This window comes from Xyrauchen texanus, chromosome 16, assembly GCF_025860055.1.
Source record: "Xyrauchen texanus isolate HMW12.3.18 chromosome 16, RBS_HiC_50CHRs, whole genome shotgun sequence".
NCBI classification, from domain to species: Eukaryota; Metazoa; Chordata; class Actinopteri; order Cypriniformes; family Catostomidae; genus Xyrauchen; species Xyrauchen texanus.
In genome coordinates, this window is record NC_068291.1 from 20,586,597 (window position 1) to 20,601,141 (window position 14,545).

General features: G+C 39.1%; 1 protein-coding gene across 3 annotated transcripts in view; it reads right to left on the bottom strand.

The window, feature by feature from the left end:
• LOC127657362 (disintegrin and metalloproteinase domain-containing protein 12-like) overlaps positions 1-14,545 on the bottom strand; it is a 173,451-nt gene that overhangs the window by 78,436 nt on the left and 80,470 nt on the right. For all 3 annotated transcript variants that reach the window (XM_052146113.1, XM_052146111.1, XM_052146114.1), the window contains 4 exons: positions 11,745-11,810; positions 5,869-5,940; positions 5,290-5,459; positions 2,413-2,497 (listed from right to left, as the gene is read on the bottom strand). In XM_052146113.1, the coding sequence (XP_052002073.1) occupies positions 2,413-2,497; positions 5,290-5,459; positions 5,869-5,940; positions 11,745-11,810 (393 nt within the window). The remainder of the gene's footprint in view (positions 1-2,412; positions 2,498-5,289; positions 5,460-5,868; positions 5,941-11,744; positions 11,811-14,545) is intronic.

Genomic DNA, 14,545 nt, shown 5'->3' on the forward strand with positions numbered 1-14,545 from the left:
AAGAACTCATGAGAGATCTTTCTTATCTGCAACTGTCGATGCGCTCAGGGGCAGGAAGTGCACAGCCGTGCAAACAGGAGAAAGCCGCTGTTGTGCGCCGTAGAATCCAACAGCATGCAGCAGAGGATAGCAGGAACTCGGTGTGTAAAACGCAGCAGTCCGCAAACACGACCATCGGCTCCGAAGAAATTTTCTGAATGAACTCCCGTATTTGCGCCGCTTAAATACCCGTATGTCCGGGGGCGGGACATCCAAATACTGGTTGCCAACTCTCATTGGCCTTTTTTCATAGTTCAGAGGTGAATATCGGCGCTCAAGAGAGACCCCTAGTGTCGCTTCTCTGACACAATGTGAAGAGCGCCAGAAGGGGAACAGAATTATTATTTAAGGAATATTCAGGGTTCAATATAAGTTAAGCTCAAGCAACAGCATTTGTGGCATACTATTGATTACCACAAATGTTTTTTGCCCCTTTTCTAAAAAATATATATATATAAAATAAGGGACAGTTCACCCAAAATATCAGAAGTTAGGCAGAACATTAGCTTCAGTCACTATTCACTTTCATTGTATGAAACAATTATGCAATGAAAGTAAATGGTGATTGAACACCTGCAAAGTCAAAGTAAAATTACATGAGGGTGAGTAAATCATGACACCATTTTTATTTTTGTCTGGAAAATGCCATTAGTAGTGTCACTGCTTTTAATTAGTTGCACCCCAGCACTAGTGTCCATTATGGTTTGTCCAAATTTTGATTTGTGAAGAAACTTAAGATTCAAATCTACTTATGCAATTTCTGGGTCAGTCAGTACATAGGATATAGGAATTGTTTTGAGGTGATCAGCCTTATAAAATGATTCAAGACTATTAAATTCTAAACCATAATCTGCTTTTTTCTCTGTCTGTCTGTTTGCCATATGCCAGTATGGAAAAGACACGCACATCTGGAAGCAAGACTTTGAAACCACAGCAGCCAATTCAGAACTACATAAATCATTGTACAGTGTCTCTTTTTACCACTGTACACGTTTTACTTTTCCTTGTCTTTTGTTTGGAAGAAATTAGATGAACTTGGGCATGACCTTGTAGAACTGCCTATGTGTTACATTGACTAGAATTTTTTCCACCCTATAAGTACTATGTAAAACAAGATCATGAACCAAAAGATCACACGCACTCTATAATTACATTACAAAAAGTCTGAGACAACTCGTAAAATCGATTCTATTTTGCATCATTCTTATTTACAATAAAACATTATTAGAAATTACATCATCAGCAAAATTTTTTTTACATTTTCAAAATTGTTAAAGTATTTCTAATGTCAGCAAAACCTGATGATGCAGTTATCCAAACATGATTTGAGAATGTTTCAAAAACTATTTTATTAGTGACCTAGAAATAGTCTGTTTATTTTCAGGTGGTGTCAAACTTTTGGACCCCACTGTACCTCAAAACACTACATCAAACATTTACTGTTGGGGAAATGATAATTTGTTTGGTATATCAATAGTAATAAAACTACATTTTGTAACAAAGGACTGGCCCTTCAAGAGACAACTCATACAAAAACAAGAACAACAGGGTAAAGGAATGCAGGCCATTCCAGGAAATCTTAACTTAATCAAGAAACATGATAAAAGCAGGCAGAGGGATTTAGAAGTCTTTCTGAGTAAGCGCATCGCTTGTTTCTCTATCTCAGGCAGTCTGAGGCAAAAACCACTAAATGGTGAATGACTGAAGGTAAAGACGCGAAGGGAGTGCGATGGTGACAGCAGCATTACCGATGACTGGTGAGTGAAAAGAAAACAACTATGGATCACTATGAGTATAATCATTCTGATATTAAAAACAAATATAAAACAGCTTTAATGAATCTGGTCTGTGCGGACACAACCTTCAACGTAGAGGGACATTTCACCTAAAAATGAATAATCTGTCATTACTCACTCAACTTCATGTCATTTCAAACCTGTATCATTTATTTGTGGATCAAAAAAGGAGATATTTTGTATGTCCAAGCCACTCTTTTTTAGAAAAAGTGGGGGAAACCATAAGTCAGCGAACAACAACACATTTCGGTCTGTTGCTCACTAAAAGCTATTGTATGTCTTTTAAAGATCTGGAATACAGCGTAGTCATATGGACAATTTTTATGGTACATTTTTGGAGCTTTACAGCCACTGATTTCTGTCTACTTTTATTGAATGGAAACAAACAGCTTGGACATTCTGTATAATTTCTACATTTGTGTTCCACAGTCATACGAGTTTGGAAATAGAAAGGGTAAATTATGATAGAAATGTAATTTTTAGGTGAACTATCATTTTAAAAACAGCTAAATGGTTGTGTAGCTCAGTTTGAAGTGATAATTATGGTGCTCAGAGTGTGTGATAACTGATTTCTCACCATGACAATGCCTCCCGACTGCTCCGCGGTGCACATACTCATAATGGGAGCCATACCTATTGTGGTGCCCTGGAAGTACACCCCACTGCCATAAGAGAAAGAAAATCAGTTTAAATATATGGCAAAAGACTGGCACAGAAAAACAATATGACTAAGACATAGGCTGTGTTCTGAGTAGCATACAATCATACTATTCTTTTTTTCTACAGAATGCAGAATGTACAATAATGTGCACAGTGTACACATTTACTGTATGCATGTAAAACCTGGCTGACCATCTATTTTTTCCAAAATGTGCAGTATACAACAGAGCATACTACAAAGTATACTGTACTTGATCTTAATAAAGAAACACAATTTAAATCCATTTAAACTGACTGATTTCAGTTCAGGTGACTCTGATGTCAGTAAAGGGTTAAACTTTCGGCAAAAAAAAGAGTCACATGACAAAACAACATGGCACTAACCACAGTTGAGTTTGTCATTGGAGAACCAACAAAACTACATCTGGTAAGAAACCTAAATAAGTTTATACATTTAAACCTGTTTGAGTAAAAATATTCTCTAGTTTCATCCAATATGCCATTTTTAAAAACATTTCCTTCAAAATCGCCCTGGTTACTTTCATAACCTCCATTCCCTGGACGGAATGAGACATTGTATAGATGTAGTGACACTAGGGGTCACCTTGGGAGCCCCAAACACCTCCGATCTTTGAGAAAAGGCCAATGGAAATTGGTGAGTGGAATTTGCATGCCCTTCCCAAGGGGAAAACACAGTGGAGACAACACCCTACCCAAAGACGTGGAAATTGAGTGGAAATATGTCATATGTCACAGGTGGTAGGCCACTTAGGTCTTCCGTATCCAATCCAAGGGCCAGACATGGAGATTCCAGAGGTTTGGTTACGGGTGCCTGATGGTGCCCTGTCCCTGAGAGAGGAGATCCCTCCTCAGGGGAATTCTCAAGTCTCGAGAGTGAGCTAGAATCAGCCAGCTGCCGAGATAGTTCCCATAGCGGGGCTGCCTCTGCGACTTCCATAAAGAAGCGAGGCGACAGGGACAGACCGAAGAGGAGGACCGTGTACTGGTATGCCCGTCCCTGGAAGGCAAACTGCAGAAATGGCCTGTGCCAAGGTAAAATCGAGACGTAGAAGTACGCATCCTTCAGGACTACTGCCGTGAACCAATCTTGGTGCCGGACGCTCGCTAAAATACATTTCTAGATCAGCATCTTGAACGGGAGTCTGTGCAAGGCCCAGTTCAGAACTCGCAGGTCCAAGATTGGCCGCAGTTCACTGCCTTTCTTGGGTACGATGAAGTAGAGGCTGTAGAACCCCTTCATCTCGGCTGGAGGAACAGGCTCTATCGCTTCCTTCTGCAGAAGGGTCACGATCTCCGCACGCAGGGTGGTGGCATTCTCGCCCTTCACTGAGGTAAAACGGACACCGCTGAATCAGGGTGGATGCCTGGCAAACTGAATCGCATAGCCGAGTCGGACGGCCCTGGTCAGCCATTGCGACGGGTTGGACTGCAATCCATGCGTCCAAGCTCCGTGCGAGGGGAACCAAGGGACAATCACGTTGGACATACAGGCTGGTGGGGCCATTGTGGTGGGGCGGAGCCGGAGGCGTCACGTTGAAGGCGACCCCTAGTCTCACTACATCGACACAACATCGAGTGAGTGACAGATGGGGAACCTATATTTACTGTAGCCAAAAGTTGAACATTTTGCTTTCAGATGCTTTATATGGAGTTAGGATGAAAATAATGTGTATTTTGAACTGTTATAAGACCAGTGCAGACAGATAGCACAGGTTAAGTCATTTAGCTCCACACTAAAAAGGGAGCAAGAGGTCATGCTATAGCTCTCTATGCAGCTAAGTGCACTCAGTCCAAACTTCCTATTAAAATTTCATTTTCAGGCTTCAGTTGATGTTTGGACCACTCAACATGTTTTGCAGACATGGACAATGGTAGGATTCATAGATTCAAAATGTATAATTTTATTTTAACATGGTTGGCAGTGATTGAATGATGCTGGCTATTTCTTTACATCAGAAATTAGTGTAATTAATTCTTATTTAATGTCTGAAAAACATGAATAAACAATACTCTTGCAAACATAAACTATTTAAAAAAACAATTGCTTGACATTATAAAAAATGTCACAGCTTAATCCCATCGTCCACATACATATGTTGCCATCAAACTTTGGGAAAAAATATTTGTTCTAGATTTTTATTTTTTTTGCATGTTTATAAGGTGCTATTAGTTAAAAAAAAAAAAAAAAAAAAAAGGCAAATGTAAATGCACACTGCAGTCACGTTTGGGTCTAAGGAGGTTATTGTGTCAAACTGACCTTCCATTTCAATTTTATGAATGATCATAAGTAAAAACAGCTAAAATTTTTAGCATCTCTTTCGTGACTCATTATTAGATTGGACTGCAAAAAGTAAAGTTTTAGATTAAAATTGGATTCAAAATGCAAGGTAAAAGGTGTTTAATTTCTAAGATGATAACTGGAGGCTACACTCTGAATTAAACAGGCAATGTGCTGAGAGACAACGGTGTAGCATATTACTGTTCAAAATGTTTATCATTCTAGAACGCATTCTGTTTTACAGTACATATTATTTTAAGAAAATAGTAGGCCTATGCAGTAAGCTGTACACAATTCTTACAAACATAGCCAAAGTCTAAATCTCAGAGTCAGACTAAGACGAATACTAAGATGTGTTCACCATTCAGTGAGCCTTGATTCAATCTGTGCTGATAGGGCATAAGTGAATAAGGTGGTAGAGAACCTACAGTATATATTTGACACAGGCGCTGATCTGTGCATGTGTTTGAGTATGTGAAATGTGTGTGTGTGTACCTAATAAGTTGGGCATTATCATGTGGCCGATGTGGCAGCAGTCGAAGTTTTCTCCAGTCCAAAAATTCATGGAGGGTCGTGAAGGGATCATGGGTGATGGCACACTTATCAGCATCACTCCAAACCTCCAGTCCAACCAAAGCAACACGAATATTCAGCACCCTGTAAAACTGAGTGAATGCACAAACGTATTTGTTTTTATATAATAGTTCCATTTACATTTTCCATTCCCTATACCTACCCTAACCCTCACTGAAACCTTTCTGTATTTTCATTAAGATATTATTTCGTTATTTATGTTGACTGGTCCCACCATTTAGATGACTTCATAATATACACAATATCAAACCCTTCTACTCCACAATCCACTCATTGACAAACAGTACATCCATCAATAAATCTGTCTGTCCATTATTCAATAATTTTTCATATAAAAATACTAGTTTTCAGGTTGAATCTTTTAATAAAAGTTTTCATTTCAAAGCTTGTCCATAACCTCAGCTGTCTCACATTCATCTCTTTCAATCAGAGTTCAATGAGGCCTTCATGTACATTTAGGATAAACATAGCATTTTATACCTTGTCCACATAGTTGGCGATCTCGGCAAGTCTCTGCTTGACCTTCTCCACATCTTTTCCTTGTTTCTGGAACTGGACAGGAAAAAAAGACAAAGGTGAGATATAAGAGACTAAGACAAACTGCAACAAGTACAAGACTGCAGTCTAGATGGATTTGAACAACACAAAGACACTCAGAGAGGCATTTGTAGGGGCTTTCCAATCAATGTGTCAAGCAGCAGATTCTGAAGAGCCCTCCAAAGTGACATTATTTAGTATGTTTTTAAGCCATTTTTCATGTGGGGCCATTAGCTGGTCTCCAAAATGTAGATTTCAGGTTTTAACATCCTTGGGGATGCATTTGATTCCCACGATGCAAGCAAAACCTGACACACATACACAAACACAATTACATTCTTACTTACCATATACTTCTATTGCTTTTATATAAATCTAATTGTAATTACTTTAGGATTACCCTAACCATGTACCCCCAAAACAAACATTTTAGCATTATTTCCCCACATGAAAACACTTAGGTGTAAGAGCCATAATTTGAATAATTAAAATGTAACACTAAAGGTATAAACGTTTGAGTAGATATTTAAATTAGTTTAGGTTTATGTTATCTATGTACATTTGTCAAGCACCCCCTACTGTTTATTGTATAATGATTTGCTCCGTTTTTGTAATAGACTGTCTTAACGCCTTTAAGATTGGGCATTTCCTCCTTGATTAGCACGTTTCCTTAAGAACGAAAGAGAGACGGAGCAACACAGTTTTTGACCGGAGTTTATTTTTGTTTCTGTTAATTGTGCAAACATTTTCAGTAAACGATTGAAACTTGAATGAAGACCCGAGTCAGTTCTTTGCCTGAGAGAAAAACAAGACTGTAATGAAGGATTATTGCTACTACAGTACGTATGCATGCACAGAAGGACACAAACACACACTTTTACATTTAGACAGCTGTGGTGATAAAGTGATAGCTTTGTTTGTTGTTGCCCATTTCTTCTTTTTCCCACATCCAATGTTCACGTTTTACACAACACTTCCTGTTTCCTATCTGATCATTTGGGAGCAATGCCTTACTTCCTCTCAGGTCCCACCCTCTATGACCTGCTTTTGGTTTGGCCTAGAAAGAAAAAGCCAAAATTTCACCTTAAACCAAATAGTATACTGTGCAGTGCTCACCAATAGAATTTTGTAAATATAACTGCAAGCAGCAATTACGGGGAAATGCACCAAAATGGTAAGCATAGCACAGCATCAACCATAACCCATAGATCACAATAGACATAAAGCACAAGCACACATCAGCTCAAGATGGATTTGAACCTACCACATTCCTTTCAACAGGTCACTGCACAGTCCACTGCACCACAGAGCCACAAAATTAACAATCAACAAAGGGACACACCACGCATAGAGCAATCACAGCCAATCATTGTAGTCATCATAATCTACTTTGTTTTCATGTAACTTTACAACAAAAATAAAATACATATTTGACTGGAGAGAAGCCCAGCAACCATTTAGTAAACTCAATGCAAAGATCAGACATTTGAATTGCCTTATTTGTTGAGGTGGGGATTCAAACCAACAACCCTTGAAACTATAAACCAGTGCTTTAACACACTAAGCCACTCCTGAGTTTAAAGTTAGCACACAAGTGTAGTAATCCCTGGTGTTAAATATACAATCCTTAGTGTTCATTTCAGTCCCATTCGATGGTGTATAGAACTAAAACTGAGCACTGATAAATCTACATTTTGAAGTGTTCAGCATTGATTTGGCAAAACAATTAATTAAATAAAGTAAGTAATCTCCCTGAGTGATGGTTGACCATTATTGGTGACACCTGATGTTAACAAGCAGAGTCTACTGCAGGAATGAAAAGAGACAAGAAAACAAGAAAACAAGAGGACAAACTAGCCAACACCACCACAATTACTGTCTTACTGTCACACAGCCTTAGATGTACATCAATATGTTATTAGACAACAATGTTTCAATATGTTGTGAAGATGTTTGTTTTTCATGTGTGCAAAAGATATTTACTGAGAATGAATAGAGGTTTGTCTCCATTTAGTGTTGCTGATGTTATTATGTTGTTTAATTCCATTATGGTGATTATTGTTTTCATTGGTTAGACACTTAAACCTTGCTTTAAAATAGTATCTTCTGGAAATGCATTGTTCAATAGAACATGCACAACACATTGTGATGGAAAGGGTTCACTGAGTTGATTTATGGTATGTCTAATTGAGATTTCGTAGAAGTCAAATTAAATCCAGAATTTCAGAGGAACTATCAGTGACAAACAACACAGGTTCTAAATTCCGTCAGTAAAGTGAAACTGAACCTTTGGTCTTTGGAGGTTTTAGGGACTGTTTGGGGGTGTTATTAATGAACTTTTCTAATTTTTCTAATTTTGTTACAGGGGTGTAGCACCAAATGTTGGACCCCAGGCATAGAACTGTTTGAAGTCTCCCTGAATAATTTGGGTTTGTGGTTAAGGTTATGTATAAATGGTTTTAGATTAATATTTAACCTTGCTATATTATTTTTAAGTAATTAAACCGTCAGACCCAAACGTGACTGCAGTGTGCATTTACATTTGCCTTTTTTTTAACTAATAGCACCTTATAAACATGCAAAAAAAAATTTCAATCTAGAACAAATATTTTTCCCAAAGTTTGATGGCAACATATGTATGTGGACGATAGGATTAAGCTGTGACATTTTTTTATAATATCAAGCAATTTTTTGTTTGCAGGAGTATTGGTTATTCATGTTTTTCAGACATTACAGACATTAAATAAGAATTAATTACGCTAATTTCTGATGTAAAGTAATAGCCAGCATCATTCAATCACTGCCAACCATTTAAAAAAAAAAAAATATATATATATATATATACTGTAAATTGTATTTTGAAAATAGTAACATAAAAATGCATAAAATTCATACATTTATAATTTACAAGCTCTTGCATTGCCAAGTCACCATAGGATCTCTGTAATGAGAGGGGTGCCAGGTTGTTCAGTCTATCCTGAGGCATTTCTGCTCTCATGTAGTTTTAGCAAATCCTAACTTGCTAACTGAAATTACATAAATAAATATTATTAAACTAATTATAATATTTATAATTTATTATAAAATTATTTATAAAAAAAACTAATTCTTACTAGCTATTTTCTTCTCTCCCATCACCATGGAATTATGCAACTGAATTTTGCATAATTTTTTATTTCAATGTTATTTTTGTTGTTGTTTTGTTAGTTTTTTTGTCACTGCGACAGTGGAATTATTTCTTTAAGAATAATTAATTCTTGCAAATCAGTGACAAACAACACAGGTTCTAAATTCCGTCAGTAAAGTGAAACTGAACATTTGGTCTTTGGAGGTTTTAGGGACTGTTTGGGGGTGTTATTAATGAACTTTTATAAGTAATTGCAGGTTATAGTTATGTTTCAAGTTCTGTTTAATCGTAATAACGTTGTTACATGTTACAGCAAATGTTTATTGTTGGTTCTCAGGAGTTAGATGTGATCCTGGTTGGAGTCATTTATATGTCTTCTACTGTAAACAATACCTGTGGATCGGCATTGCCACATAGGCTTGTCTGGGATGAAACATTTTTTCTTATAAAGATGTTGTTGCATATTTCAGTGGCAGTATCTGCTCAACTTGTCAAATAACTATTGCAGTAACTCCTCTTCAATATGAACAGCATATATTGACAAGATCATTGTGTCATTGATTTGTACAAATAACTCAAAGCAACAAACTTCTTTTAAGCACTTCTCTCATTGTGAGTAATCTGTTTTTAGCTATTTTCTTCTCTCCCATCACCATGCAACTAAACATGTTTTGTTGATCATTTATTGCACCAACTAGAAAATAACTTACACATTAAAGAAGGTCCAAGTGCCAAACCAAAGTGAACACTAATCAGCATAATGGTGACTTTAAATAATAAAAAACGTAATAACAAAATCAGCAACACTAAATGGAGCTAAAGCTCTATTAAATGCCAATCTTTGTACGCGCAAGCACACACACACTAACTTATAATAATAGAACATGGAAATATTTTGAGAATTTTCAAGAGTTCTCCCGTGAGATATTCAGACATCAGTTGATGTACATCTAAGAATATGTGACAGTAGATTAAATTGTTGCAGTGTTTGCTGGTTGATCTTTTTTCTTGCTCTTGTTGTACCTCCCTCTGCCCTTCAGTAGACTTTGTGTGTTAGCACCAGGTGTCATCACTAATGATCAATCATCACCCAGAGAGTGTACCTTCTTTATTTGAATTATCTGATTAGCCAATTCTGTGTATTATTACATGTTATTCAGCAATAAATTACAGTCTGCATTGTAGTAAGCACAATATGAAGACTAAGATATCAACAGAGGTAAACATTTTAAAACTGCTCTTTCCTAGACTCAAACACACAACCTTTTGACTTGTGTTCCAATGTGTTAACCACTGTGCCATTCAGTTTAAATATCTAAAAAATGCCAAAGATTCATTCCAAGCTGAGCACAGCAGGATTTACAAAATAAAAAATATATAACAAATTCATTTAGAAATGTATATCTGCCAATTTCAGAAGACTTAGGATAAGGAAGCAATGATACATTAAACGTTTTGTTTAAATTGACTAAGAATGTTGAACACTATGTGGCACTGTCTCCAACTGCTTAGGTACACTCAGGACATGATGTCGAAGAGCCCATCCAATTTTCATTCAAATTGGACAAAGTGTTTTAAAATACATACATTTTTCATCAAATAAAAAATTGCAGAAAGGTTATATGGCTGATGTTGGACAAAAAATTAGGACAAATGGTTAAAACTGTATGGCAAAAATAGCCAATTTTAACATTTCTTGACCCATAGGTGGTGATGCTTTGATGTAAGCTCAAATCATGGTCCTGATGAAGTAAACCAAATTTCGTTTCAGTAGGACAAAACATTGCCGAGATACATCCTCAAATCAATTTTCAAGTCGACCTTGTTCAATTTGCTTTGGAATAATTTCTGAACAGTAGCACAAATTAGAATGATTTCTGGTCAGTTCTATGCGGCTCGGTCTGGAGATTATTTTGAGCCTTGTTTGGACAGTACTTAAACAGTAAATGCTATAATGCAAGATGGCGTTTTAATGTAAGGGGTCCATTTGAAACAGCAGGAGGAGAGTACGCAGACATAAAATAATGGTGAGTCTAGGACAAATGGTTCAGTAAATGAAAAGTACATATTTAACTGGTGGTGGTGCTATAGAGTATGACCTAGAAACCCCAAATTTTGTATAGTGGCTATTCATACCCACCCATATCAGTGTGCCAAATTTCATTATTTTCCTATGTACAGTTCATAAGCCTGCAATAGACTCCCTTTGGGGAGGAATATTAATAATAATACCCAATAAGCTCCCAATAATACTAACAGATACTATAGTGGCTAAGCACCTCCAGTGCTTGGCCCCTAATTAGAGGGTATGACATAATGTTTCCCTTGACTTTTTCTTTTTTCAATTAGATATATGAACAAATGCAGTGAAGAGTGGATTTTGCACAACAGTTTTAGTAAACATGTCAGAGTATAAGAACAAAACCTGTTATGTTTCTTTGTTTGTGCACTGTAAAACGTGGTAACCTGCAATTGTTATCTTAAGTAGCAATTTTTTGTGTAACCTAAGGTATTCAGAGTGATTCAGCGATTTTAAGTATTTGACTTTAATTAAACCAGGTCATTTAAATGTTACCACATGCAGCATATTTTTTCTAAATTTTCAGTGGTTTGTCTCAGTCCTCACATAGGTGCTCATGGCAGATATGTTAAGATGGGTTGTATAGTGAGGTCACAATGTCTGCTGTCCTACCTCTCTGTTGTCTGCTACTATGATGAGTTCCACATATTTGGTGGTCTCCTGAACATCTCTTTTATGCTGAAAAACACGAGAAAATCAATACAAATGACTGGGAGGGTGAGTGAGAGACTGGGAAAGTATTGCAAGGTATTAAAATACATAAATCAGTTTACTAAATTGCCAATTTGTATTTTGTTACACATCTTATGATGTGAGCAACCTTCAAATCAATTATCAACTAAATTAATTAGTCCACCAGAGAGTTTAATCAAGAATAGCTAATGTCTGCATGTATTGTGTGACCCCGTAACATTATCAAGTAAGTTTACAGTACAATCCAAAAGAAAAGTAGCAATATGCTGCAGTCTATGATGAATTCAAACACTCTACACAATCCATAGTGAAATATTCTTAAGAACAATGAAAATAATGTTATAAAACAAAATGTAATGATAAATTATAATTTAATACATAGAATTCTATGAAATACATAGCCAAAAAACATTTTAGTGGAAACTTAATTTACCTCACATTCCAGGGCTATTGCGTGACTGAACATTTTCTGAGTATAAACATATGTGATATAAAATCATGCCATTTACTTTATACCCAGGAATGTATTTTCTTCATTTAAAAACGTGAAGTTGATTCAATGTTCAATGGTGTGCCATGGTGTGAAATTCAGGTTCCCCTTCTGTCGCTCTCTCGACGATGTGTCGGAGAAGCGACATTAGGGGTCTCTCTTGAGCACCGAATATGCCTCTGACTTATGAAAAAAGGCCAATGAGTAGTTGGCAGACAGAATTTGCATACCCCGCCCCCGGACATACCGGTATTTAAGCAGGCAAATATGATTAGTTCATTAAGAAAATTTATTCGGATCGGATGGTAGTGCATGCAGTCTGCTGCGTGTCACACACACACCAGTTCCTGCCTTTTCCTCTGACACTCATGCTGTTGGATTGACGACGCATAACAGTGGCTTTCTCCTTCACTGCACGGCGATGCAGCTTTGCCCCTGGGTGCTTCGACAGCGCAGAGAAAACTCGAAAGAGTTATTGAAAGAGTGATTTTCTTTGTAAAAGAGTATTTTCCTCTATTACAGCAAATACACAGCTGGCGTTGAACGTCCTTTTCAGGACGCGTCTTTTTAAAGACTTTTACGCCCCTGTGTAGTTTCTGGATGCGGTTGATTTCTCCCCACCTCTAACGGTCATAAAAGCTGCCTCACGTACATGGGCTGCGATCACATACACAGGCAGCGTTTTATGAATGGTTATGTTCTCAGTGCGAGAACATAGCCATGGCAGCATTGCGGTCGCGGCTTTCTTTTGTAATGAGAGAAAGCCACTTCAGACGCCCCCCGCGCCTTGCCTCCTTCCTACGGGAGGAGGCCGGACCATTCAACTCAGTTACACAATTCAGTTTGCCAGGCCACGCCCCCCTTCGTGGGCGTCCGTTTTTCCACGGTACACGGCGAACATACTGGTTCCCTGCGCACGGAAATTGCTACTCTTTTATTCAAAGATGCGATAGAGCCTGTCCCTCCAACCGAAGTGGGTTGATGCATATAAGACCACTTCAGCACTGGCTTCAGACTCGAGTCCCGAGACGAGCATGGCGCCGCGGCACGCACCGTGTGATGATCACCACAACCTGCCGCCAGACATTCAAACCCTGGACAGACCTCAGCTTTTTACGGGCAGGAGTACCCTTGCAGCAGGTGTCCCGACGTGTCCTGGTCACGACCGATGCCTCCAGATTGGGTTGGGGCACCGTGTGCAATGGGCATGCAGCTGCGGGCCGTTGGAAAGGGGCCCCGCTGCGCTGGCACATCAACTGCCTAGAGTTGCTGACTGTTTTCTTTGCCCTGAGGAAGTTTTTCCCCTTAGTTCGGAACAAACATGTCCGAACTAAGGGGAAAGTCAGGCCATAGTCAGGTCAGACAGCACCGCGGTGGTACCAAGGCGGAGTACGCTCCCGCCACATGTCACGACTTGCCTGTCGTCTCCTCCTTTGGAGCCAGCAGTGACTCAGGTCACTGCGTGCCACTCACAACCCCGGCAACCTCAATGTGATAACGGAATTGCTGTCATGACAACGCTTGCCCAGTGGAGAGTTGAGGCTTCACCCCCAGTCGGTCCAGCTGATTTTTGAACGGTTCGGCAAGGGCCAGGTAGACCTGTTTGCCTCCCGAGAAACCTCCCACTGCCCGCTCTGGTACGTCCCGAACAGAGGCTCCCCTCGGGGCAGACGTACTGGCACACAGCTGGCCCATGGGGCTGCACAAGTACGCATTCCCCCAGTGTGCCTTCTTGCACAGGTGCTGTGCAAGGTCAGGGAGGACGAGGAGCAAGTCACCTTAGTGGCTCCGTACTGGCCCACTCAGACTTGGTTCTCGGACCTTACCCTTCTCGCGACAGCCCCTCCCTGATGAAGGACCTACTTTCTCAGGGACAGGGCACACTCTGGCATCCACACTCAGACCTCTGTAAACTCCACATCTGGCCCTTGGATGGGACGTGGAAGATCTAGCCGGTCTACCACCTGCTGTCGTAGACACGATCAACCAAGCCAGAGCCCCTTCTACCAGGCACCTGTTCACAAATTGGTGTTCTTCCTGGGCTGAAGACCCACAGAGGCGCAGTTAGGTCGGTGCTTTTATTTCTGCAGGAGAGGTTGGAGGGGAGGCTGTCCCCTTCCACCCTTAAGGTGGCTACCACGATGCAGTAGACGGCAAATCTCTGGGTATGCACGACTTAATTATCAGATTCCTAAGAGGCTAAATCCCTCCCAGCCAAGCCTGTTCCCCT